The sequence below is a fragment of the Gossypium hirsutum genome, chromosome A03 (genome assembly GCF_007990345.1).
Source record: "Gossypium hirsutum isolate 1008001.06 chromosome A03, Gossypium_hirsutum_v2.1, whole genome shotgun sequence".
Lineage (NCBI taxonomy): Eukaryota > Viridiplantae > Streptophyta > Magnoliopsida > Malvales > Malvaceae > Gossypium > Gossypium hirsutum.
In genome coordinates, this window is record NC_053426.1 from 26,483,219 (window position 1) to 26,507,454 (window position 24,236).

Here is a 24,236-nt window from a genome sequence, read left to right on the forward strand (position 1 = left end):
ATATGTTCATAGAAGTATTTATATTTTACATAATTTATTAATTATAATTTATTTTGAATAAAATAAACTGGTGTATTAAACTGGTGTATGCACCCTAAAAGAAGAATTGAGGAAAACCTCAAACCAGGTTGTAAATTAATTACGAAACCATAACAAGCTTGAATACCAAGCCTCCAATGCACACAAATCAATTCAGAAATTATGCATTTTAATAAACAAAACTTTCGTTAATTTTAATAAACAAAACTTTCGTGCAACGAGAGGAAAGATAGAACAGTATCGCAGGGGAGCAGGATTTCAAAAGAACAAGACAGTTCACTATCTTGCAATTAACAACCCTCGTGTTAAATCAAACTTTATTTCCGCATTGCTTATAAAAATAAGAGAAATAAGATTTTATGTTTATATCAAGTCTATTCTTTTTAAGTTTTAATTTTCACATTAATTGGGGAGATTAAAAAATTTAAAAAAAATAATGTTATCACTTTGACTATTGATATAGCTAAAAATATTTTCAGTTAAAAGTAATTTATCAAAATCGATTAATTCAAGTAAACTTTTAAAAATTTAATCTATTTCCATAATTTTTTAAAATAAGAGCTTTTTTTTATAATTCTGCCATTGTTTTGTTTTTAATATAAAAAAAACCCTTAACAATTAATATATTCCAATAGCTACAATTATAATCCATGGTTAAAATTTAGTATTAGGACTCGTTAATAAAGTGAAAAGAGAGTTCACCATTAAACATGGGATTCCGAAGTTACACTCTTACCAAGAAAATGCCTAAATAATTTTACCATTTCTCAACATGGTTTTAAAGATTTTTACCATACATAAAAGAAAAAATAAAAAAAGGATTAAAGCAAGCGGAGAGCATTCCTAGGGTGGTTTAAGAGATCCTGTCATCTGCTAATTCAACCTTAATTGGCACTCAAAGAGAAATTAGTTTGGTTCCTGGGAAGTTAAAGCTTGTGAATTACGAGCTCTTTAAGCTGACATTGAGGCAAGTATAAACTCGGGAAGCCTTTAAGAAAAGAATAACATAATTCCCGGTGTTCAATAATAGAGAAATGCAACGTATCAAGGCACATAAACTAGATGCCATCCCTAGTAGACAAGACAAATCTTTGTAAAGATTGCTGAATATTTCATAAAATAATTTGTCCCCTTCACAAAAGAAACAAGATTGTTGAGAATGTAAATTAGAAGAAAGTGATTTGTCCTAATGTCCCGTATACTTTTCAAGGCATCAACTCCAACCTATATATGTAGTCCTCACATCTAATCATCAGCAACAACCCTCAACATCTTTCATTATCTATCGTTTTTTCATTGTTATTTTCATCCTTTTGGTATCAAATATGGGAGAACAGAGGCAATTTTTTCGTTTTCGATTGCCTTGGCTCTCGGCGGCTGCTGCTCCCCGTCCTGTTGCTACTCCTCGTCCCGCTGCTGAACCGCAGCCTCAATCACAAGCCCCTTCCCAGCCCACCGTTTCCATCCCAATCCAACGACCACCCTTTCGGCCTGCAGGGATCACCCCAGTGCGGACCCCTTCCATCCAGGTTCAACCACCACCACCACCACCACCACCAAAAACTGAACCTCAGCCAGTGGCTTCTCGTGAAAAAGTTCAAACTCGACCGCAATCCCATGCTCCCACACCAGCAAGGGCTGCAGCTATGTCTTCAGCTCGCATTGCTCCGCAGCCCGCAGTTCCGAAGCAACAATCTCCACCCCGTTTGGCCTCTCAGCCAACTGGCCAAACATCTTCACAGCCCCCTTCTCCATCACGTAGAGCCACCCAAGTGCAAACCTTGTCTCCACCAAGAAGATCAACAATGGCTACACAAGTAGCGTCTCAGCCACCAAGTTCTACTCAACCCACTTTTAAACCATTTGGTGTTGCTGTAAAGCCTTCAGTGGAATCAAACCAACTAAAAGATGTTGCACCAATAACTGCTGCGGCTAAAGAAAAGCCTAAGGAAATGGAAATAAGAAAGAAGGTAGGTGAAGAACGCAGGAAAGCTACAAAAAAGGGTTCAACACATGAAGAGCCAACAACAGTCACTACTAAACTTGTTGCGGCAGCAAGCGAAGCTGGGACGACAACCAGAGAGCTATTTGGGGCTGTACTGGAAAAAGGAAAAAGACACCTGGAAAAGCAAGAAGATACAGAAAGAAAGAATACATTAACAAGCTCAAGCAGTGATGAAAAGCAAATCAAAACAGTGAGTTCAACATATCCAAAAGGTGGTAGCAGGCCCAGTAATTCTCATGAAACGCATGTTGATTCTAAATCGGAGAAAGTTCCCCTCCACAAAGAGATAAGGGAAGATATCTCCAAGTTTGTTCATGCACTTGTCACTGGGAAACCAAAGCTGTATACGGATGAAAAATCGGTGAATGTTGTAACGCTAGCAGGAGAAAATAGTGGAGCATCTTTTCGCTGCATCTCAGAATCTACCACAAAGGATGGGGAAGATAGGTCTAAGGGAAGAAAGCCTGTGGGTTCAGTGATCGAAGATGATGTGGCACAAAAAGCATATGTGAATAGTAACACACAAAGCATCAATAATTCAATTATGTTGGAAAGTCGTCTGGAGGGAAGAAATCCCGGCGTTCATCTGGAGTTTTTCGATGATGGAAAGGAGCTACGCCAGGTGAAGTTGGTTAATTTGTTTTTTTTTTTCATTAAAGCCGATTAAATAAAAACTGAATTTGAGAGGATTAATATTAAAATTATATTTATAAAAAAAGTAATAATTAAGTTCTACGTAAACTGTTTATGGTTAAGACTTGAATTCAATTTCATTTTAATTATTTTATTTAAACATTTAATATAAAAATAAAAACAACATCATATTAATATTAAATTCCTAATTTAAAAAACTAAGTAATTCCCACTCCTAATGTAAGTAAACCAATTTATGTAATAAAATTTAAATATGTAAAAATATTAAAATAATAGTTTGATTAAAGTGATAATTGTTAGTGGGGTTGCTCAAAATTTAATATTTACATAATTTATTGATTTTTTAAATAAAAATATCCACTTAGTAACATAACTTATTTAAAATATAAAATTTTATTTTTAGTGAATTGATGTTAAATTATTTAAAGATAAACTTAAATAAATAAAGATTATACTAAATGAAAGTTATGAAAGATGATAGAGCAATCATGAGTGAAAAAAAGAGAGAAAGTTTGATACTTTGAATCGTATCTTTAATGAAATAAAATTGTCTTACTTTCAAATCAAAATACATTACATCTTTATATTGCTAATGACTAGGGCTCATTTCTAGAATCTTAGAATCAAGTTCTTTTCGCTAATGATATATAACTAACCAAGAGTCTTCAATGAAATAAAATTGTCTTACTTTCTAATCAATATTTATTACATCTTTGTAGTTCTAAACATACATAAGCCGCAACCTTATATTCTTTTTATTAAAAGTTATGATAATAATTTATTTGCTCTCAAATTTTATCAAAAAATTATTTTACCCTTTCCTTTAAAAAAAATTATTGTTTGATAATTTTATTGATATGACATATACGTGATTTTTTTTATATTTTTATATGTCACGTTAGTAATTAATTATTTTTAAAATTTAAAAGTATTTTATATTTTCATACTTTTTAATATATTTCTTTTTTAATTTTCAAAAATAATTAATTTTTGATGTGTCATCTACATAGCAAAATTAGTAAATGTTTATTTTTCTATCCATTTTGAGGTGATTTGATAAATTAACGTAAAATTAAAAAAATAAAAATAAAATAAAAATAAGATGAAAGATTAAAAAATTAATATATCTTAAAAAATATTAATCTAATTAAATTTTAATGGAATATTTTCAAATTATAATTTGATTTGAGTGTTATAGTTCCAAATTTTAAAATAAGATGTCCAAATAAATTTGAAACAAGCAGTTATCCTTTAATTTTAGAGTATTAATTTGGTGACAATATATCAAATAATTTCTCTTAAATGAAATAAGAATATAAAAAATTTAAAAAAATTACCTCTTTAAACGAAATTAAAATAAAAAAAATTAATTACGATTCTTTACAAAAGTACAAATTTTTTCATTATTTTACGAAGATAAGTATATACCCTCGGCTCAATTGAAAATTTTTTTTATAGCCCTTTTTCAGAATTAAATTATTCAATTTAATCCTTTTTAATATTTTATTAAATAAAAAACTGTAATTTTATTCTTTTTTAAAAATTTATAATTTAATTTAAGTATTTTTAATACTTAAATTATAATGGTACTTTAAATAAAATTTCTATTTGTCTTATTAACAAAGACTGCTTAATTACTCAGATAATCGATTTCTACCGTTAATGAATCCAAATACCCAAAATCATCGAACCAACCCCACAATTTGGTTCTTACCACTTGTCACTTCCCAGACCTCATTTTCATCCATAAATACTGCCCCATTTGGCTGCAAACCTCCCATTTCAACAACTTCATCCGGGACCTCTCTTTGCCAACTACCAATTCTCACTGCCTGTCCTTTCTATAGCAGAAGCATTCTTCAATGGCTGGAAAGAGCAAGGTTTTAGTCATTGGAGGCACTGGGTACATCGGAAAGTTCATTGTTGAAGCCAGTGTGAAAGAGGGTCATCCCACTTTTGCTTTCGTAAGAGAGGGTTCAGTTTCAGACCCAGTTAAGGGAAAGGTTATTAACAATTTCAAGAACTTAGGGGTTCATCTGTTGTATGTAAGTATAATTTCACTTCATTCGTGGCTGCGAAGCTTTCTGGTTGTAATCTTATTTTTGTTAGTTTGATGTTTTGTACGGGCATGCAGGGGGATCTTTACAATCATGAGAGTCTGGTTAAGGCAATAAAGCAAGCTGATGTGGTGATATCCGCGGTAGGTTCGATGCAGTTAGCAGATCAAGTTAAGATCATTGCTGCCATTAAAGAAGCTGGGAATGTGAAGGTTAGTATTTCCCAGTTAATTTACTTAGATTGTTGGTTATTGAGAATAACTTACTTGATAGCACTGATTTCACAGCTGTAATATCCCCATTCTGCAATCATCACATTTGATGACCTCGTACTTGGGAAATTTGCAGGCACTTAACTCATTATTGTTGTTTAGGTAGAAGGCACTAATTAATTTATGAGTACCATTTGGCATTTACACAATAAATGTAGCAACGAGCAGAGAGCAGTTTACTTTCAAGTTCTTCATCCTAATGGTTTCTAATTTGTTTGATCAGAGGTTTTTCCCATCGGAATTCGGAAATGATGTGGACCGGGTTCATGCTGTAGAGCCAGCGAAAACAGCATTCGCAACCAAGGCTCAAATCCGGCGTGCTATTGAGGCTGAGGGAATCCCCTACACCTATGTGTCCAGTAACTGCTTTGCAGGCTATTTTCTTCCTGGTTTGTCACAGCCAGGAGCCACTACTCCCCCAAGAGACAAGTTGGTGATCCCAGGCGATGGACATCCTAAAGGTAAATAGTACTTATCAGCTCATCAATATCAGCATCTTTTCATTTTCAAGTATTTTAACATAGGGAAGCCCGAAACCATCCATAGATTAAGGTGATATGATGCATCCTACTCTGTTTGCAGCTGTTTTCAACCATGAAAGTGATATTGGAACATACACAATCAAAGCTGTTGATGACCCCAGAACACTGAATAAGATCCTATACATTAGGCCTCCTAAAAACACCTATTCATTTAATGAGATTGTTGCCTTGTGGGAGAAATTGATTGGCAAAACCCTTGAGAAAACATATGTTCCAGAGGACCAACTTCTCAAACAGATCAAAGGTTGGTGAAATCCCCTGCTCTTTGTTCTTATTCAAACCATGGCTAATTAAAGGATGTTGCCAGCAGGCTATTCTTTCAGTTCAAACCAATTTACTGCTTTGTTATTTCATTTTCAAAATGTGAAGGCTAATTGGTGTTGTTTGGTTTTCATCAATTCTTGCAGAGGCTACATTTCCATACAGTGTTGGATTGGCAATCAGACATTCAGTCTTTGTGAGGGGTGATCATACCAACTTTGAGATCGAACCGTCATTTGGAGTTGAGGCTTCTGAGCTGTACCCTGATGTGAAATATACTACTGTGGAGGAATATCTGAGCCGTTTGGTTTGAGACAGAAAATGAATCATATGCTCCTTGTTATTAAACTAATACTAGCAATAATTGAGAAACTATCACCGACTGGTATATGCGTGTATGCATAAGTTTCTTGTTATCATTCAGCAGAATGTGAACCATATTGTTCTAAATTACTATATAATATATGAGGAGAATCTGTTTGCCTACTTGCTTATATAATTCCCATATTAACATTGAATTTGAAAACTTGATTGGAATTGTTCTAGCAAACATGGGAAATTCAGACAAGGGCCAAATCAGCTTGGGAGCTCCTTAAAATAAACGCTGACAAACATCGTTTTATCTTTTAATCACAGTATGTTTTGAAGTCTCATAAAAATGAAAGGTGTTACATTCAATGATAAATGTATCATGGTGAAATTTTTACTAAGTCTGAATACATTTAAAAAAAATAGTCAAATTAGTCTTTCTAGTTTAGATTAAAGAGCAAATTAGTCTTTCTATTAAAAATTTTATAAGTCAACATGAGGTAAACGTGTAACTATCCTCTGTCAACTACCAATTTGCTCTTCAACTTATTCTACAATGACTATTTTTTTTTTTTTGAGTAAAGATAGTAAAAGGCAATTTTACTCTGAATACCTCTATCTTACTTTTACTCGCATTCAATATACAAGTCGCTGCTTGGCAAGTCTGAACTTGTCGACAAACATAAAATCCTTCAGTCATTCAGCTTCACCTACTCTACCGAGATTTTCATCATCTGTTTACCTACCACTAGAAATCAACTTTAAAAAGAACGAAACATTCATAAAATAAATAAATAAATATGTAAATTTTGTGCAGTGGGTTTCTGTGTACAAGGTAAGAAATCTGAAAGTCTGCCTTCTTTTACATGTTTTCTTGTAAAAGTTGGAAAAAGAAAAACATACACTTCCTTTGTATAGTTCATCATTGATTTAATCTGACCCTGATAACAAACCCATTGCTTTTCGAAGTACTTTGATGACCCAGCCTCCAAATTCCAGGAGGCAGCTCCACTTCTGTTGCTCTGTTGCTGCTTCCAATCGACTCACAGATATGGTTCCATTACTTACTTGTTTCACTCCATATCCAATCATTTTCCTATGATCCTTTATCCCCTCAGTTCCCTTACCTGAAAAATAGAGAACAAAAAACAAGTTAAAAACATAAAAAATACAGAGTGAAATGAAAGAAGGCTTGAGCTCTTACGATTGAATTCAAAGCTGTGTTTGGAGGATTCTGACCAGAGAACAAGGGTAGGGGTAATAATTGTAAGAGCAGTCCAGGAGAAGAATATGACGACGAAGATTCTTCCACTCATGTTTTTCCAGGGAAAATAAGTAGTGATTCAGTTGTTGAAGGGGTTTATTTAAGGGGGGAAAGAGAGACATAAATCCTTTAACAAATTAGCTGGCCATGTTTAAGGAACTATGTTATTATAACAACTTCATTATATAATATTCAAATTGCAGTATTGTTTTCTTAAACTAATCAAAGTCAAGTACAAGAGAACATCAAACATTGTGGATAATAAGGTGGTTCAGTTGTTGGAGAGTTGTTAATTTATGACCATGATATTAAGCATCCCATCTGGCATCATTGAGAACCTGATAATTGGCAATTTAAAAGCTTTAGAGATTCCTGGTACATGACTAATGGGCCTACAGCAACCCTTCCAGAGTTGAAGTTGTCGGACAGGCTAAACTACTAAGACAGATTTTGGGTTTTATAACTTCACTCACTTAACCTATTAGTCTTTAATTAGGGTTGACAAAACTCATTTTTATTAGAAAAAATAGAATTTTTTTCGAATTTTGAGTTATTTAAATTTTTATTAATTTAAAGAAGTAATTCAGTTTTTGAGTTCAAGTCGAATTAAATTTTACAACTCGAATAATCTAAATTATAAATTGATATAAATACCACTTGGGTCCCTAATAGTTTCGTAAATGCACAAAGTGATCCCTCTAAAAAAGTTACAAGAAAATTCAAAATATTTATAAAATATATTTTTTCTAAAAGTTTATAAATAAATATTCAAAAAATTTAAAATTTACTAAAATAATCTTAAATATATATAAATGCTAATATATATATTGTTTAAAAATTCAAAATGATAAATTTGAAGCCTTAAACAAGTAAATTATCAAATCAAATTTATTATAAAATTATCCCAGTTTTTTTCTCTCATTTTATTTTCAAATAGTTTTAGTTTTTTTTTCTCTCATTTTATTTTCAAAGAGTTTTTAAATATGCATGGTCTTTTATGTTCTTTAACTTGGAATTTAATCATATTGTCAACAAGATTTCAACATGGTCAGTTTATTTTTCTAATTTAATTCGAATAAATTTATTTGACTTAACTCAATAAGAATATCATTTCACTCAACTCGAATCGAAAATATTTTAAATCAAGTTAGAATAATAAAATAGGACATATCAACTTGACTAACTAAAATTTTTTTCACTTGATTCGATAGGATGTTGACCTCTATTCATAACAATCAAGTAAACCCTTATCTTCCAAATTTGTAAGTACACATTATTTGTGCATAAAATAACAATCTATATAATTGTTTTCAAATTTTATTTTTATTAATATATTTAATAGATGAAAGCATTTTTTAAAATATTTTTATTGTACTTAAGATTTAGTATGCGTGATTTATTTGAATGAAAGATAAAATATGATGATCAATACATTTACTTGATCCTATAGAATTGGGTTAGATTCAAGACTCAACTCAAGTTAATAGACTGAGTCAGCCAAAGCCAGTACCAAAAGAAAAAAAACCTAAAGATGGCCAGCTGAAGAAGGCCCACATTGCGCTTGAAGCATCATTTCTCCTATAACACCCCTTACCCGTATTCGACACCAGAATAGGGTATGAGTGTTACTAGACATAAACTCACACAATCATATAAAACCGGGCCATAAAATTTTTCCCAAATTTAAAACTTTTCATTCACATGCATATCATCCCTTAAATGGGCCTTTGAGGCCCAAAACATACATTGGGTGTGGTTCGAGACTAAACCGAGAACTCTCGGAACTTATACAATACTTAGAAAATTTTCCTATTTTGGAAGGTCACACGCTCGTGTGGGTAGGTTGTGTGGTCTCACATGCCCGTATGGCTTGGGACACGCCCGTGTCCTCAACCCGTGTAACTCTCTGTTTATGACGTCATCAACTAAATTGAGGTTACATGGCCAAGTCAAACGCCCATGTGCTTAGGCTGTAGCCTTTATACAGTTGAGACACATGGTCGTGTCTCTGCCCGTGTGCTTACTACTGAGCATTCTGTTTTACCGAATTAGGGTACAGGGGACACACGACCAGATCACACACCCGTGTGCCTACCCGTGTGGACAACTTTGAGGCTATTTTTCGAGCCAGTTGCCACCCTTATTTGCACATACACATACATGACTTCAAAGGCATTTAACATGGCATAAGTGAGCACTTAAACATACACAAACAAAACATGCCCGTGTTCATTTCATCTTTACTTATACATGCATAAGACTTCATACTTTGTCAAGCCCAACTTACCAATTCTCATTTAAGCCATATTTATCATCATACTAAATAAATCCAAATTAAATTATCAAGCATTCATAACCACAACACATCACCATTGCATGGGCACATGTATACTTAAATAAATAGACTTACAACCCAATAATCAATATGAGCCACATCTCATGGCCTTATACAAAATGAATCAAATATCAATATAAGCCAATTTACATGGCTTCACATTACATCAAACCCTTAACCATTACAAGTAAATTGGCTAAATCGTAATGACACATTCACAATTGACTAAGTCCCTATACATGCCATAAACTTAAAAGGTTTGTATTCATTTTTACCCACGATGATAGCTTGATAGTGTGATGGCATCTCTGGTGGTCTCCAACCCGAGCTAGCTAAATTAACCTATAAGACATGGGAAATGAAGGGGGGTAAGCTATATAATATAGCTTAGTAAGTTCATATGCAAATAATAAACAACTATTAACATTCATTTACTTTATCCATCCATAAGAGTACTATAATTTCAATTGGCAATAGATTTTAAGATTTCTATTTATTCATTCATAGTGCTTACTCCTTTAACTTATAAACACCATTTACATGCCTTGGCATTAGCCTAACCACTATAGTCTTCCCATTATAACAAATCATGTAAAACCCTTAACCCGTATCCGTCGCCGGATTAGGGTTACGAGATATTACCAGACGAGACACAAAATTTCAAACGTTCACATTTACACATATGTTATAATCACAAAACTAAAACATAAATTTGTTTAAACATTAAGCACATATTTTAAATCAATACAATTATCAATAAAATTCAAAGTCATATAAAATAAGTGCGGCATTGGCTTTTAGAAACACAATCAATATACATTAGTATATTATATCATATCGCCTTATAACATAGTATAATATTCATTATTATATAAGATAAAGCTAACATTATAACATGGCCATAAATATTCCTTTTACAATTCAATTTCATGCGCATATTACCAAATTAAAATGGACCATTTTTAATCAATATTACCAAATCAAAACATACTAAGATATATATTCAAAATACTAACTATCCATACATAATTTATTCGGTCATTAATATACATACAAATAATTCACACCATTTCTATATGACTTAATAAACCAAATTTATAAATATTAATGCCAAATCAAAATATGCCAATTTCACAAGTTATACACCATGCTAAAATATCATACACATGTCCAATTCTACTCTTATCTATTCAACTAATAAAAATCCACCTATATATATTCATAAATTTTCAATTAACAAATGAGTCTATATAGCCATTTCACTTATAATTTATATTCAATATTTTACCTCTTATACCATCATTGCCGAATCACAAAGTTGATTGTAACCATCTCATATATTTTCATCATATAACCGAATACACAAGTACATTATAACAATTTCCAAACCAATTCATGATATAAATTATACTTCTCAAAAATAAATCATTAATGAAATATATATATGTCCAAAACATAAATCGTACATACCATATGGAAAACATATCAAAATAACTCCTACCATTTTCGGATATAACAAAATATCTTTTGTAACACCCCAAACCCGGCCCAGACGTTATGGCCGGATCTGACGTGTCACATTAAAGTTTTTAAGAAAACCCATGCCTCTTTCAACGTCCTTCTTAGTGTTTTAAAAGATAGTCTTTGCTAAGTTAATAAAGTGAATGGAAGCTGTGCACCAGGTAGGTATCTAAAACAAAGGAGGTGAGCCATGAAGGCTGCTTAAGTACCAAACTCTTGATTGGATCCAATCCTAGACATGCCCAAAACCATTGCCATACTTTGGTGCTAGGTTAGGTTTTGAGAAAAATGAGTTGGAATTCATTTAAGTAGATATTTTTGATAAACCGATTAATTGTATCGTTGCGTTATTTTGAAAACAATTATCATTTTGGAAACGCGCCCTAGGTCTAACTCATATTGTTATCAGAAAAATATAGGGTATAAAATAAAATAATCCCAGAAAAATAATTAAAATGGCCTTATTACAACCCAAAACCAAATAATAATATTAATAAGATAAAACTTATAAAGAAATAAATCGGCTACTTATTGTAATTAAAAGAAACAGAAACAGTAGTGTGGCCATTTTCGAGTCCTTCGCAGCTCCAAACCATCTAAGCTAGGGATTACCTGCACAGTTAGAAATGGGGTGAGTTTACGAAAACTCAGTGTGTAATCCCAATAACAAACAAACAGTGAAAACACAGTATCAGTACAATCTGGGCCAAAGCCCTATTTAGTCTTGACATATACTGGGCCGAAGCCTTTCGTTTAACGGTTACTGGGCCGAAGCCTTTTCATAAATCATATCACTGGGCCGAAGCCTTTACTGTAAATGGTATGGCCCTTAGGCCCATTTCAATATCACATGTAATGTCAATGGATGTATGTAAGCCCATTTCAATATCACATAAAATACCAATGAATGTATGCAAGCCCATTTGGGGAGACTACTCGACCCACCATCCGCTACTCTCCACCCGTACCAACCAAGCTCTCCATGTGGGGAATAACTCAACCCACCTAACCAAACTCTCCACTGGCAGCATAGCTGCTTTATCATATAACTGGAGGCCTAGCCTCTTTTAATAACTGGGGCAAAGCCCTTTCTGATAAACTGGGGCAGAGCCCTTTTCGGTAAACTGGGGCAGAGCCCTTTTAGCACTTCCTCCATCAATATAACCCATATCCCATGCAATATGTCATGTATGCAGAATGTCATGCCCATATTTGAATCAAACAATCACAGTCAAGTCACTCATATCACCAACATATATTCACAACCAAATCCGTCAACCACACAGTCCAAGTCAGTCACTTGCCCACAAGGGCAAAACAATCATTTTTCATATTATAAGGGTATTTTCGTAATTTTACCAAATATCAGGGTTTTCCGTGTTCATTACAATTGTCAATATTTCCGAGTGTTTAAACAATGATCTTTAACCCACTTTATCAAATTCGAGCTTTTGGGCCCAAAACCCCTAATGGGCCCTACGAATGCTGATTTAACCTACTTAACCCAAATTTTACAACAATACTAACCGTGTTAACATGTAACTTTTTCAAATTCCATTTTTTTTATCAATTTTACCCAAATGGGCCCAAAAGTCCATTGGGCCCAATTCCAGCCCATTGAGGCCCAACTTACCATTGTGCACAAAATTGAGTTCTTACCTGTTCCATCGATCCAAACACCGATCTTATCGTATTTATCGCATCTATACCTAAACACAACATTACAAGTTCCCGAAATACCGGTATTTTAACATTTCGGCTTCTCAGCAAATATTAATCTAAGCTATTACGAGGGTTAGTACACACTTGTTACGGGTTGAAGTTGAAATGTTTCCATAATCAATCACCTACGATAACCACCTCCTGTCACTCAAACTTAACTATTCCAATATCAATATATGTAAATCCTAAGCACATCAGTCATACGGAACATAAGGGCGTATTCATCATTTTACCATACAAGGGTATTACGGTCACTTTATCCTACAGGGGCTTTACGGTCTTTTTACCTATTAAGGGTATTTTAGTCATTTCATCCTACAAGGGTGTTTTGGTAAATCTACAAACCAAGGGTATTTCAGTAATTTTGTAAACCAACGGTATTCCTATAATTTTTAAAAAAGTCAAGGGTATTTCTATAATTTTGTAAATTAGGGGTATTTTGGTAATTTTACAAATTAAGGGTATTTCGGTAATTTCTCAAACCAGTGGTATTTTGGTAATTCTATGCTACAGACGTATTTCAGTAATTTCACAATCGAGGGTAAAACGGTAATTCTGTAAATCGAGGGTACTTTGGTAATTATACAAATTGAGGATATTTTATTAATTTGATAAACTAAAGTATTCTAAACAGGGATAACAATATGAATGGGCCTAAAGTATTCTGTACTCATGGTTCCCTCTATTTAAAGCCAGCTTCGCATCCACTCTTATGTTAGCTTCCCGATATGGGATCCCTCCAACATCAGAGTTTAAATTCAACACCAACTCTTGCCGCCCCTTGTTAGCAAAATAAATGCTCCTTGCTTGCCATGGGATTCGAACCCATGCCTCCCCTCAGATGCTCCACACGCTACTTGCCACTAAGCCACAAGGCTTTTTGTGTCATATTTTATCCCCGATTAATTATAAGGTCTAAAGGCCAAAGTCCAGGTTCCCGTAAAAAAACCAAAATAAATTGTAAGAGCCAAAGCTTGAACCCAGGCTCCCATACAACCTTAATGACGCCACAACCACTAGACTACAAGCTTCCTTGTGTCATTTATTTAACACAAAAATTTAAAAGCCCTCATCCAAGCATCCAGGTTTTTTTTCTCTTAATACCAAAATTTTTGCTAAAGCCCAAGTTTGAACCCAAGATTTCTCTAGCACTTCTCAGGGCCATTAACCACCAAAGCAGACATTTAATTGTGTCATTTCATTGCACAATTAAATACCTATATACAACGTCCTTACGGACCCACACTCAAGGCCCAATACTTCTAGGCCCAAATTCGGGGTGTTACATCTTTTAATACCAAATCATATATAACACCTTAACCAAACATAATAACCAAATTCACATATATATTTTATCTTAGTATGAACCACATCCAAATCAACCAAACATATCTATGTATATATCATGGCCGATTCAATCATATCACATCCAAATTCATCGGCCATTATTAATGCACATAACACATATCACAAATACCATTCATCTATGACACAGCATTATAACCAAAATGAACTTAAACCATAATCAAACATAACTGAATTCAAGCATAGAAGTTAAGCCATTTTCGCATGGCTTAAATTATACATAAACCAAAATCCAATATTTCAAAAATATGATCCAGCCTATACATGCCATAGAATCGAAAGTTCACTTATAAAAATACCGAATACAATCGATAGTGTGATAGACTTTGCTGACGATCCCTGAGCTCGTAAATTGACTCCAAAATCTATAAAAAAAAAGGAAAACAAATACACACATAGAGTAAGCTATCATAGCTTAGTAAGTCATAATCAAGTAATAATGAAATGAACATTTTTATTTAATCAACTAAACCAAATTAAATAATCTTTAATCAAGTACACATTTTTCATGCTTGAAACTCATATATCATCACATGAACGATATTTAATTATAGTAACTTGGCCGAATACACATAAGTTCATAAGCATATATAATTCTCAATTTCATAATGCATATTTCATTTGTTCATCTCAAGTATATACTTACCTTATCCTTCAAATCAACTAACTTAGCACATAGCTGACATTTTAGCTCGATATCACATTTGATCTTAACTTGATATTGCCCATTGAACCATTTAGAATTGAATAGGATACTCGGATAATCACATATATCGAACAATGCCAACATCCCAAACGTGGTCTTACATGCTATCTCATATCGATGCCACTGTCTTAGACAGGGTCTTACACGAATCCAATATGATATCGATGTCCAATACATGGCTTACACATAACCACATATATTAATGTTAACATCCCAGACGTGGTCTTACACAAAAACACATATATCAATGCCAACGTCCTAGACGTGGTCTTACACGAAAACACATATAACGATGCCAATGTCCCAGACGTGGTCTTACACGAAAACACATATATTGATGCCAAAGTCCCAGACGTTGTCTTACATGAAAACACATATCGAAATCCTATGGTTCGTACGGGGCTTTCGGACGTCATAACTCAGTCGAAACAAATTCGTTAACATAGCTCCCAAGCTTATTTACATTCGGCTAACATATATATTTATTTAAAATTAACAATGTCTATTTGCTTATAAACTTACCTTGGATGATGAAAAATGAAACGGGATGACTAGTCGACAACTTTGGTTTTCCCCCTATCCAAATCCGATTTCTTTGGTTCTTGATCTTGATTAAGCTATCAATAATGGCCGAACCTATGCAAGCTTTATTTCTTTTTCTTTTCTTTATATTCGGTCATGCAAAGTGTGTGAACACTTTTATTTTATTTTTATGTTTTATTATTACATGTTATTATACATTTTACAAATATAACCTTTATTAATTAAAATAAAACCATTATAACTTAAGGCCTTTACCGTCCATTACTTATTATCATGGACAAATTGCATATTAAATACCTCAACTTACAAAGACAAACACAATTCGATCCTTACACATTAAACCATTAAATTTTCATTTTACGTGATTAAGCCCTTTTTATCAAATCGACACTCAAATGACAAAATTAAATCACAAAAATTTCACATATATAAAGTCAGATATAATAAACACAAAACATAATTTTAAAATATTTTTTTGACTTGGATTCGTGGTCTCAAAACCAACGTTCTTATTAGGGTCTAAATTGGGCTGTTACAACTCTTCCTTTAGGGATTTTCGTCCCCAAAAATCTTACCGGTGAATAGGTTTAGATAATGCTCTTTCATTGCATCGTCTGGCTCCCACGTTGCTTCCTCAACTCCGTGTTTATGCCACAGTACTTTAACTAACAGAATTTTCTTATTTAGCAATTCTTTAACCTCGCGAGCTAGAATGCGAATCAGTTCTTCCTCATACGTCATATCGGACTTAATTTCAATCTCTGATGGACTAATCACATGTGAGGGATCAGATCGATATCTACGAAGCATCAAAACTTGGAATAGATTGTGGATCTTCTCTAACTCAGGTGGCAACAATAGTCTATAAGTAACAGGCCCAACATGCTTTATAATCTCATACTGCCCAATAAATCTCAGACTCAATTTGCCTTCACGACTGAATCTGGGTATTTTCTTCCATGGTGAGACTTTCAAAAATACTTTATCTCCAATCTGAAACTCTATATCTTTTCGTTTCAAGTCCGCATACGATTTTTGACGATCTAATGCTGTCTTCAGACTTTCACGGATTACTTTCACTTTCTGTTTAGTCTCTCTGTTCAAATTGACCCCGTGTATCTTATTTTCACTGAGCTCAGTCTAATACAATGGTGTACGGCATTTATGACCGTACAAAGCTTCGCAAGGTGCCATTTTGATACTCGATTGAAAGCTATTATTGTACTCAAATTCAATCAGAGGTAAATATCATTCCCACGTACCTTCAAACTCGAGAATGCAACATCTTAACATATCCTCAAGTATCTGAATGATTCTTTCAGACTGACCATCTGTTTGCGGATGGAAAGCAGTGCTGAAATGTAATTTCGTACCTAACGCATCTTGCAGTTTCTTCCAAAACCGTGATGTAAACCTCAGATCTCTATCCGTAACAATAGAAATAGGTACACCATGTAATCTCACAATCTGAGAAACATACAATTCAGCTAGCTTATCAAGCAAGTAATCTGTGTGGGCCGGAACAAAATGAGCTGATTTAGTCAGCCTATCTACAATAACCCAGATTGCATCTTTCTTACTCGGTGTCAATGGTAAACCGGATACAAAATCCATCGTGGCTCTGTTCCATTTCCACTCAGCTATCATAATCAGCGGAAGCAACCCAGAAGGTACTTGATGCTTGGCTTTTACTTGCTGACAGACTAAACATTTAGAAACAAAGTCAAAAATGTCTCCTTTCATACCATGCCACCAGTAAAGCTATTTCAGATCATTATACATCTTCGTACTACCCAAGTGAACATATAATCGACTGCTGTGAGCTTTGTTCAAAATCATTTGAATCAACTCTGAATTTCTCGGGACACATATTCGGTTTCTGAACCTCAAATAACACTCAGCATCAACTCTGAACTCTAAATTAATATTTGAATTACATTAAGCTCGCTTTGCTAACAAATCATCTACTTTCCGAGTATCACAAATTTGTTGAACAAATAATGGTCTTGCTTTTAATTCAGCTATTATCAAACCATCATTAGACATAGCCATATGCGCGTTCATTGCATGCAAAGCAAACAATGATTTTCGACTTAAAGCAAGCAACAACATTAGCCTTTCTTCGATGATAATCAATCACAAGCTCATAGTCTTTTAGCAACTCTAACCATCAATACTGTCTCAAATTCAGATCTCTCTGAGTCATCAAATATTTTAGGCTTTTGTGATCAAAATAAACATGACATTTCTCACCGAACAGATAGTGACGCCATATCTTCAATGCAAACACAATAGCTGCCAATTCCAAATCGTGTGTCGGATAATTCTTTTCATGTGGCTTTAACTATCTCGAGGCATAAGCCATGACTTTGCCTTCCTACATAAAAACACAGACCAAACCATTTAAAGATGCATCACTATAGATAACAAATCCTTTACCCGATTCTGGCTGAACTAGCACTGGAGCTTCAATCAAAAAGGCTTTCAACTGATCAAAGCTTTTCTGGCACTTTTCTGACCACTCAAACTTAACATCTTTCTGAAGTAGCTTTGTCATCGGGGTTGCAATCATGAAGCAACCTTTCACGAACTATCTATAGTAACTAGCAAGTCCCAGAAAGCTTCAGACTTCAAAAATATTTTTCAGAGGTTTCCAATCAAGTATAGTTGAAATTTTACTCGGATCAACCCGAATACCTGATGCTGATACAACATGTCCTAGAAATCTGACTTCACGTAACCATAACTCACATTTACTGAACTTTGCATACAACTGTTTATCTCGCAAAGTCTGTAACACAAGTTTTAAATGTTCGGCATGCTTGGTTTCATCACGGGAATATATCAAAATGCCATCTATGAACACAACCATAAATCTATCTAGATACTGTCTGAAGATCCGGTTCATTAAATCCATGAAAACAGCAGGTGAATTAGTGAGTCCAAAAGGCTTAACTAAAAACTCATAGTGTCCGTACCTCATTTGAAAAGTAGTCTTTGGCACATAGGAGTCTTTAACTCTCAATTGGTAGTAACCCGATCTCAAATCCATCTTCGAAAACACTGTAGCCCCTTTCAGTTGATCAAATAGGTTATCAATCTATGGCAACGAATATTTATTCTTGATAGTCACCTTATTGAGCTGTCTATAGTCTATGCACATTCTCATACTTCCGTCTTTCTTTTTCACAAATAAAACTTGTGCACCCCAGGAAGAGAAACTCGGTCGCACAAAACCTCTATTTGTCAGTTCTTGCAATTGAGCTTTCAGTTCTTTTAATTCAGTAGGTGCCATTCTGTATGGAGTTATCAATATCGGAGTCGTCCCTGGCATTAACTCAATACCAAACTCTACTTCTTGAATAGGTTGCAAACCCGATAATTCTTCAAGAAACACATCAGGATACTCGCACACAACTGGTACTGATTCAATCTTTCTTTCAGCCACTTTATTATCAAGCACATATGCAAAGTAAGCTTCACAACCCTTTCTCACATACTTTTGAGCTAACATCGAAGATATTATTGCTAGTAAACCATTCAGGTCATTAGATTCAATCCAAATAATCTCATCATTTTGGCACCACAAATCAATAGTCTTTCTTTTACAATTTACAACCGCATCGTGCAAAGTCAACCAATCCATACTTAGAATTATATTGAACTCGTCGAATGGTAACAACATCAAATTGCCCGAAAAACACGAATCTCGAATCATTAAAGGACAATTCTTGCACACTTTGTCAACGAGAACACACCGGCCCAAGGGGTTTGATATTCTAATTACAAACTCAGTAGACTCAACAGGCAAAGTCTTACTGAATACTAAAGTCTCACATACATAAGAATGAGTTGAACTAGGATCAATCAATGCAATTACACCAGTATCATAGAGAGTGAATGTACCAGTAATAACATTTGGGGATGAAGCCTTCTCGCGTGCACGTATAGCATAGGCTTTGGCAGGTGCATGAGCCTCGGATCTAATTACTGTATCTTTGGTCCCTTTCCGACTCTACTCACATTGCCCATATTTCTGGGTGGTCTACCTCGAACTGCAGTGTTACTCAATCTCGTATTTTCTACTGGATTTTGTTCAGCTAATTTAGGGCATTCACGAACAAAATGATCCATCGAACCACCTTTAAAACAAGCTCGATCATGCAATCTACAACTACCTGGATGTTATTTATGATAATGTTTACACTCGGGTTGATTTGATCTAACATTACCAACACTAGCTACTGAGGTAGCTCTCGAGCTCACAGGTGGTCTATCACGATCTCGTTTAGAATAACCCGAAGTAGCCTTAGAATGACTAAAATCATCTCGAAACTTCTTCAATGCCTATTGAAATGACTTGATGATATTTTATGCAAATCTCTAGCTTCAAAGTTAGCTTTTCTTTTCTCTTTCCCGAGCTCTTTGGCTTTGCATGCTCGCTCAACTAGTACTACGAGCTCTTTTATTTCAAATGTGCCAACTAGTAGTTTAATGTCTTCATTCAACCCATCTTCAAATCTTTTACACATGATAGCTTCGGTTGAAACATACTCGTGGGCATATCGACTGAGTCTCACAAATTTTCGCTCATATTCTGTCATGGTCATCTGACCCTGTTTCAACTCCAGAAATTCTTTGTGCTTCTGGTCGATAAATTTCTGGCTGATATATTTCTTATGGAACTCAGTCTGAAAGAAGCCCCAAGTTACCCGTTCTTTTGGAACCACCGATACTAGTGTATTCCACCAGTGATATGCGGTGTCTCGAAGTAAAGATATGGCACATTTCAAACATTCATCCGGGGTACAAGATAGCTCATCAAACACATGGATAGTATTATCAAGCTAAAATTTAGCTTGCTCAGCATCATCATCATCAGTAGCTCTGAATTCTTCAGCCCCATGTTTTCTGATTTTATCAACAGGAGGCTTATGTAATCTCAACGGATCACTCACTTGAGGCATAGCATGTATTAGAGAAGGATTAATCGGGGGTGGAGGTTGTATAGTCAGATTTGTTTGGATATATTGAGTATACCAATCGTTCATTATTTGGTAAAAGGCTTGCTTAGCCTTTCCCTCTTGGTTACTCGAATTTGGTCGAGAATCACCCGGCATTGTTCCTTACGCGGGAGCAGACACTATACTCTCGACATCATCAGCTACGGCTCTGTCTGGATCCATTTAATATACAAAAACATATTTTCAAATGTCAAAAGTCATGACACTATCGCAGTATATAATATGGCATGTATAGCTAGACTCACACGTGCTAAGTTAGTCCTAGAATAGACTAAATCGTAGCTTTGATACCAATCAAATGCAACACCCTTAACCTGCATCCGTCATCAGATGGGGTTACGAGATATTACCAGACGAGACACACAATTTCAAACATTCACATTTACACATGTTATAATCACAAAACTAAAACATAAATTTGTTTAAACATTAAGCACATAATTTAAATCAATACAATTATCAATAAAATTCAAAGACATATAAAATATATGCGGCATTGGCTTTTAGAAACACAATCAATAGACATTAGTATATTACATCATATCACCTTATAACATAGTATAATATTCATTATTATATAAGATAAAGCTAACATTATAACATGGCCATAAATATTCCTTTTACAATTCAATTTCATGCGCATATTACCAAATTAAAATGGACCATTTTTAATCAATATTACCAAATCAAAACATACTAAGATTTATATGCAAAATACTAACTATCCATACATAATTTATTCGGTCATTAATATACATACAAATAATTCACACCATTTCTATATGACTTAATAAACCAAATTTATAAATATTAATGCCAAATCAAAATATGCCAATTTCACAAGTTATACACCATGCTAAAATATCATACACAAGATCTGTGGGATAAGCTCCCAAGTGTGAACCCAAAGAGTTCAGCTGTGGAACGATTATAAATATGGTCATAGTTTGTGAATGAATTGATAAGTAAAGATAGAAATAGAAAGGTATCAGGTTGATTTAAAGACAATTTAGTTTACAAAAAATCATAATGAGATGAGAAATTAACTTTGGTAAACCGACTGATTTAGACACGATGTTGAAAGAATGGGGTAATCAGAATTCCTTTTGAACTTATTTTCTTCAGTGAAAGAAATAATACAGGATTAGTGATGATAGAAATAATTGAAGGAATAATATTTGAAATGTATGACATTTGAGTGTAACAGCTTACAATGAGTGGATTATGACTGTTTCTCTTGAGGTACCCTGATGATTCATTTGTTCTCGGAAATGTTATTATGACTATCTATCTTCTGATAAAATTGTTATTGTACAAGGTTGTTTTCTAATCTTGATGTTTAACGAAAGCATTGATAACCTGATTGGTTTATAATCGGTGTTGTTCTATTTCTCTCGGGCATTCTGTTACATTTCGTCTATTGAGACTTTATGAGAAAATATACGTGACGTTACGATTCTATTTCTTCTAATTATTGTTCTATCTGATATATAAATGCATATATGGGAAGCATATTGTTCTTGTCGTATTTATTCCCAGTGGTTCTGAATGATGTATTCTTCCAGATTTCTTATCCCCAAGGAATTATCAAGATCTTTCATGTTTTCTTATGAGTTTTGTCCACGATCTACCGATATGGTATTGTAACTTGGATTTCTGAATCTTGGGAGTTTCTTTATCTTGGATTTCTTTATCTCAGACTTCTTTATTGGGTTTTCTTGGCATATCTATTCCATAAATTATTAGTCATAGATCGTTCCTAAAGTGTCAATAATAATTATGTTTCTGGTTTGATTATAGCAACATGATGATTCCAATATATGGATTTTTATTCTCAAGTAAGTTAATCAAGTTAATACTTTTAGTCAGGATGTTCTTGTAATTATGAGTTAATGCGGTTGAAACAGACTTTGATTAGCATGAGAAGTGAATTTTGAATGATTTCATGTTGAATCATTCTACCGACTGGAAGGGAGGATTTCTCGAAACGTCATCATTGATGATTGAGACTGACTTGGTTGTTAAATCAGTATTGGTTATTATTTGAAAAATTAAATAGGATATTAATGTTTGAGAATGAGATTTTATTTCTTTTCGAGTAAAAGACAGATAGTCCGAATGAAGAATGTATATATCCTAGAAGATTTCGATATGATTAAAATCTTCTTTAAATGATAAAATTTTCATCTTGTGAAAGTCGAAAGGTTTATGACATGTTAGTAAAGCTTTGAATAGACGAGAACATTGTTAACTGAAGCCTTAGAACTGGTTCAGTCTGCATTGGGCAGAGACTTCTAGATTTTCAGCGATATGTTGTTAAATGGTTTATGATGCGTTATAAAACAAAAAAAAAAGTAGTGTAATAACTCAACGTATCTGATGTTATAGCCAGATCTGAGTTGAGATAGTGTAGATGACTTAAGTTAGTTATTGTATGGTCTTTGAGAAAAGAAAATGTGATTTCAAGTGCTTGGGTAGAAAATCCCAAGCTTATATAGAGTGTTTGCAAGAAAATTCACAAGAGTGATGTGTTAGTGATCGAGTTTGGAACTTGACATTTCTAATCTTTGTATTTGGATATACATGAATTGTTATTAAGATTATTCTAATCTTTGAAAGAGAAAGATGTTTTGTGGCTTGTTGTTGAATGTTTGATGAAATCTACAAATCATTTCAGTATGTGTTGAATTCTCACTTAACGGATCCATGGAATCATGTATCTTCGAGATTGTCAGATTTAGTATGTTAGTTCCCTTTAAGCGAATTGAGATCAAGATCTAGTTGATGTGTCGTAATGGTAAAGAATTGCTCATGACTCTAGTATGAGAAATTAAAGAGCGAAGTGTTAAGCAAAGCCTGAGTAAAAGTTCTTTAGCAATGATTATGTGACAGTGGAGTTTATGTGAAAACCAAACCACTCTTCTGGTAAGATTTTCGAGGACGAAAATCACTAAAGGGGGGAGAATTGTAACATCCCGAATTAGGGCGTAGTCAGAACAGTGGTTTTGGGACCACAAATTTGACGTAATAAAATTTATTTTTATTATATTTTTATGGTCTATGATTTTATGGAATGATTTCGTTGAAATTTCGTTCGAAAATTTTGACGTTTGGGCACTCAATTTAGTCAAAAGGACTAAATTGTAAAAAGTGCAAAAGTTGAGTTCCACATGTTAGAAGTGTCCAATTGTTATGAGTTTTTTAAATTGGAGGCCCTTATATGGTAATTAGACTATTGGTTAATTGTTGGACAAAAATAGACATGAAATGGGTGTAATAAAATATTTTTAAGTTAGGGGCATTTTGGTAATCTAATAATTAAAAGAATTAAAAAGGGAAAATAAGCCAAAATTGGCTATCATCTTCTCCATCCAGCCGAAACTAGCATGGACACCATGGCTAGGGTTTGGTTCAAGCTTCCAAGCTCATTTGTAAGTGATCCCGAGCGCCGTTTTTAATGTTCTTTACATTTTTGAAGTCCCGGTAACATGATCTACTCATTTCTACCATTATTTTGAGCTAGGGTTTATGTTTCAAAATTTACCCATGAGTGACAAGCTTGTATTTTGATGTCTAATGGTAGAAAATGAGTGTTGGGTGTTAAATAAATGACTTTT

The 24,236-nt window shown here is 33.9% G+C and overlaps 3 protein-coding genes across 3 annotated transcripts; 2 read left to right on the plus strand and 1 right to left on the minus strand.

The window, feature by feature from the left end:
• Window positions 1–1,364: 1,364 nt before the first annotated feature.
• LOC107893699 (neurofilament medium polypeptide-like) lies at window positions 1,365–2,711 on the plus strand. Its single transcript, XM_016818753.2, has one exon. It carries the CDS (start codon window positions 1,365–1,367, stop codon window positions 2,709–2,711), a length of 1,347 nt encoding a protein of 448 aa, XP_016674242.2.
• Window positions 2,712–4,418: 1,707 nt separating this feature from the next.
• LOC107893695 (eugenol synthase 2) lies at window positions 4,419–6,316 on the plus strand. Its single transcript, XM_016818751.2, has 5 exons — window positions 4,419–4,743; window positions 4,833–4,967; window positions 5,251–5,488; window positions 5,610–5,813; window positions 5,977–6,316. The coding sequence occupies exons 1-5, from the start codon at window positions 4,561–4,563 to the stop codon at window positions 6,141–6,143; spliced, it is 927 nt and encodes a 308-aa protein (XP_016674240.1). The 5' UTR covers window positions 4,419–4,560; the 3' UTR covers window positions 6,144–6,316.
• Window positions 6,317–6,906: 590 nt separating this feature from the next.
• Window positions 6,907–7,647, minus strand: LOC107893696 (uncharacterized). Its single transcript, XM_016818752.2, has 2 exons — window positions 7,344–7,647; window positions 6,907–7,266 (listed from the first exon to the last, which is right to left on the minus strand). Exons 1-2 carry the CDS (start codon window positions 7,453–7,455, stop codon window positions 7,070–7,072), a joined length of 309 nt encoding a protein of 102 aa, XP_016674241.1. The 5' UTR covers window positions 7,456–7,647; the 3' UTR covers window positions 6,907–7,069.
• Window positions 7,648–24,236: the final 16,589 nt, after the last annotated feature.

What these genes read in the sequence shown, in the direction of transcription:
- LOC107893696 (XM_016818752.2), bottom strand. Translation starts at nt 7,455, where the DNA reads ATGAGTGGAAGAATCTTCGTCGTCATATTCTTCTCCTGGACTGCTCTT. An exon ending in ACACAGCTTTGAATTCAATC is followed by an intron (nt 7,267 to 7,343) that starts GTAAGAGCTCAA and finishes TCTATTTTTCAG; the next exon opens with GTAAGGGAACTGAGGGGATA.
- LOC107893695 (XM_016818751.2), top strand. Translation starts at nt 4,561, where the DNA reads ATGGCTGGAAAGAGCAAGGTTTTAGTCATTGGAGGCACTGGGTACATC. An exon ending in TAGGGGTTCATCTGTTGTAT is followed by an intron (nt 4,744 to 4,832) that starts GTAAGTATAATT and finishes ACGGGCATGCAG; the next exon opens with GGGGATCTTTACAATCATGA. An exon ending in AAGAAGCTGGGAATGTGAAG is followed by an intron (nt 4,968 to 5,250) that starts GTTAGTATTTCC and finishes TTGTTTGATCAG; the next exon opens with AGGTTTTTCCCATCGGAATT.
- LOC107893699 (XM_016818753.2), top strand. Translation starts at nt 1,365, where the DNA reads ATGGGAGAACAGAGGCAATTTTTTCGTTTTCGATTGCCTTGGCTCTCG.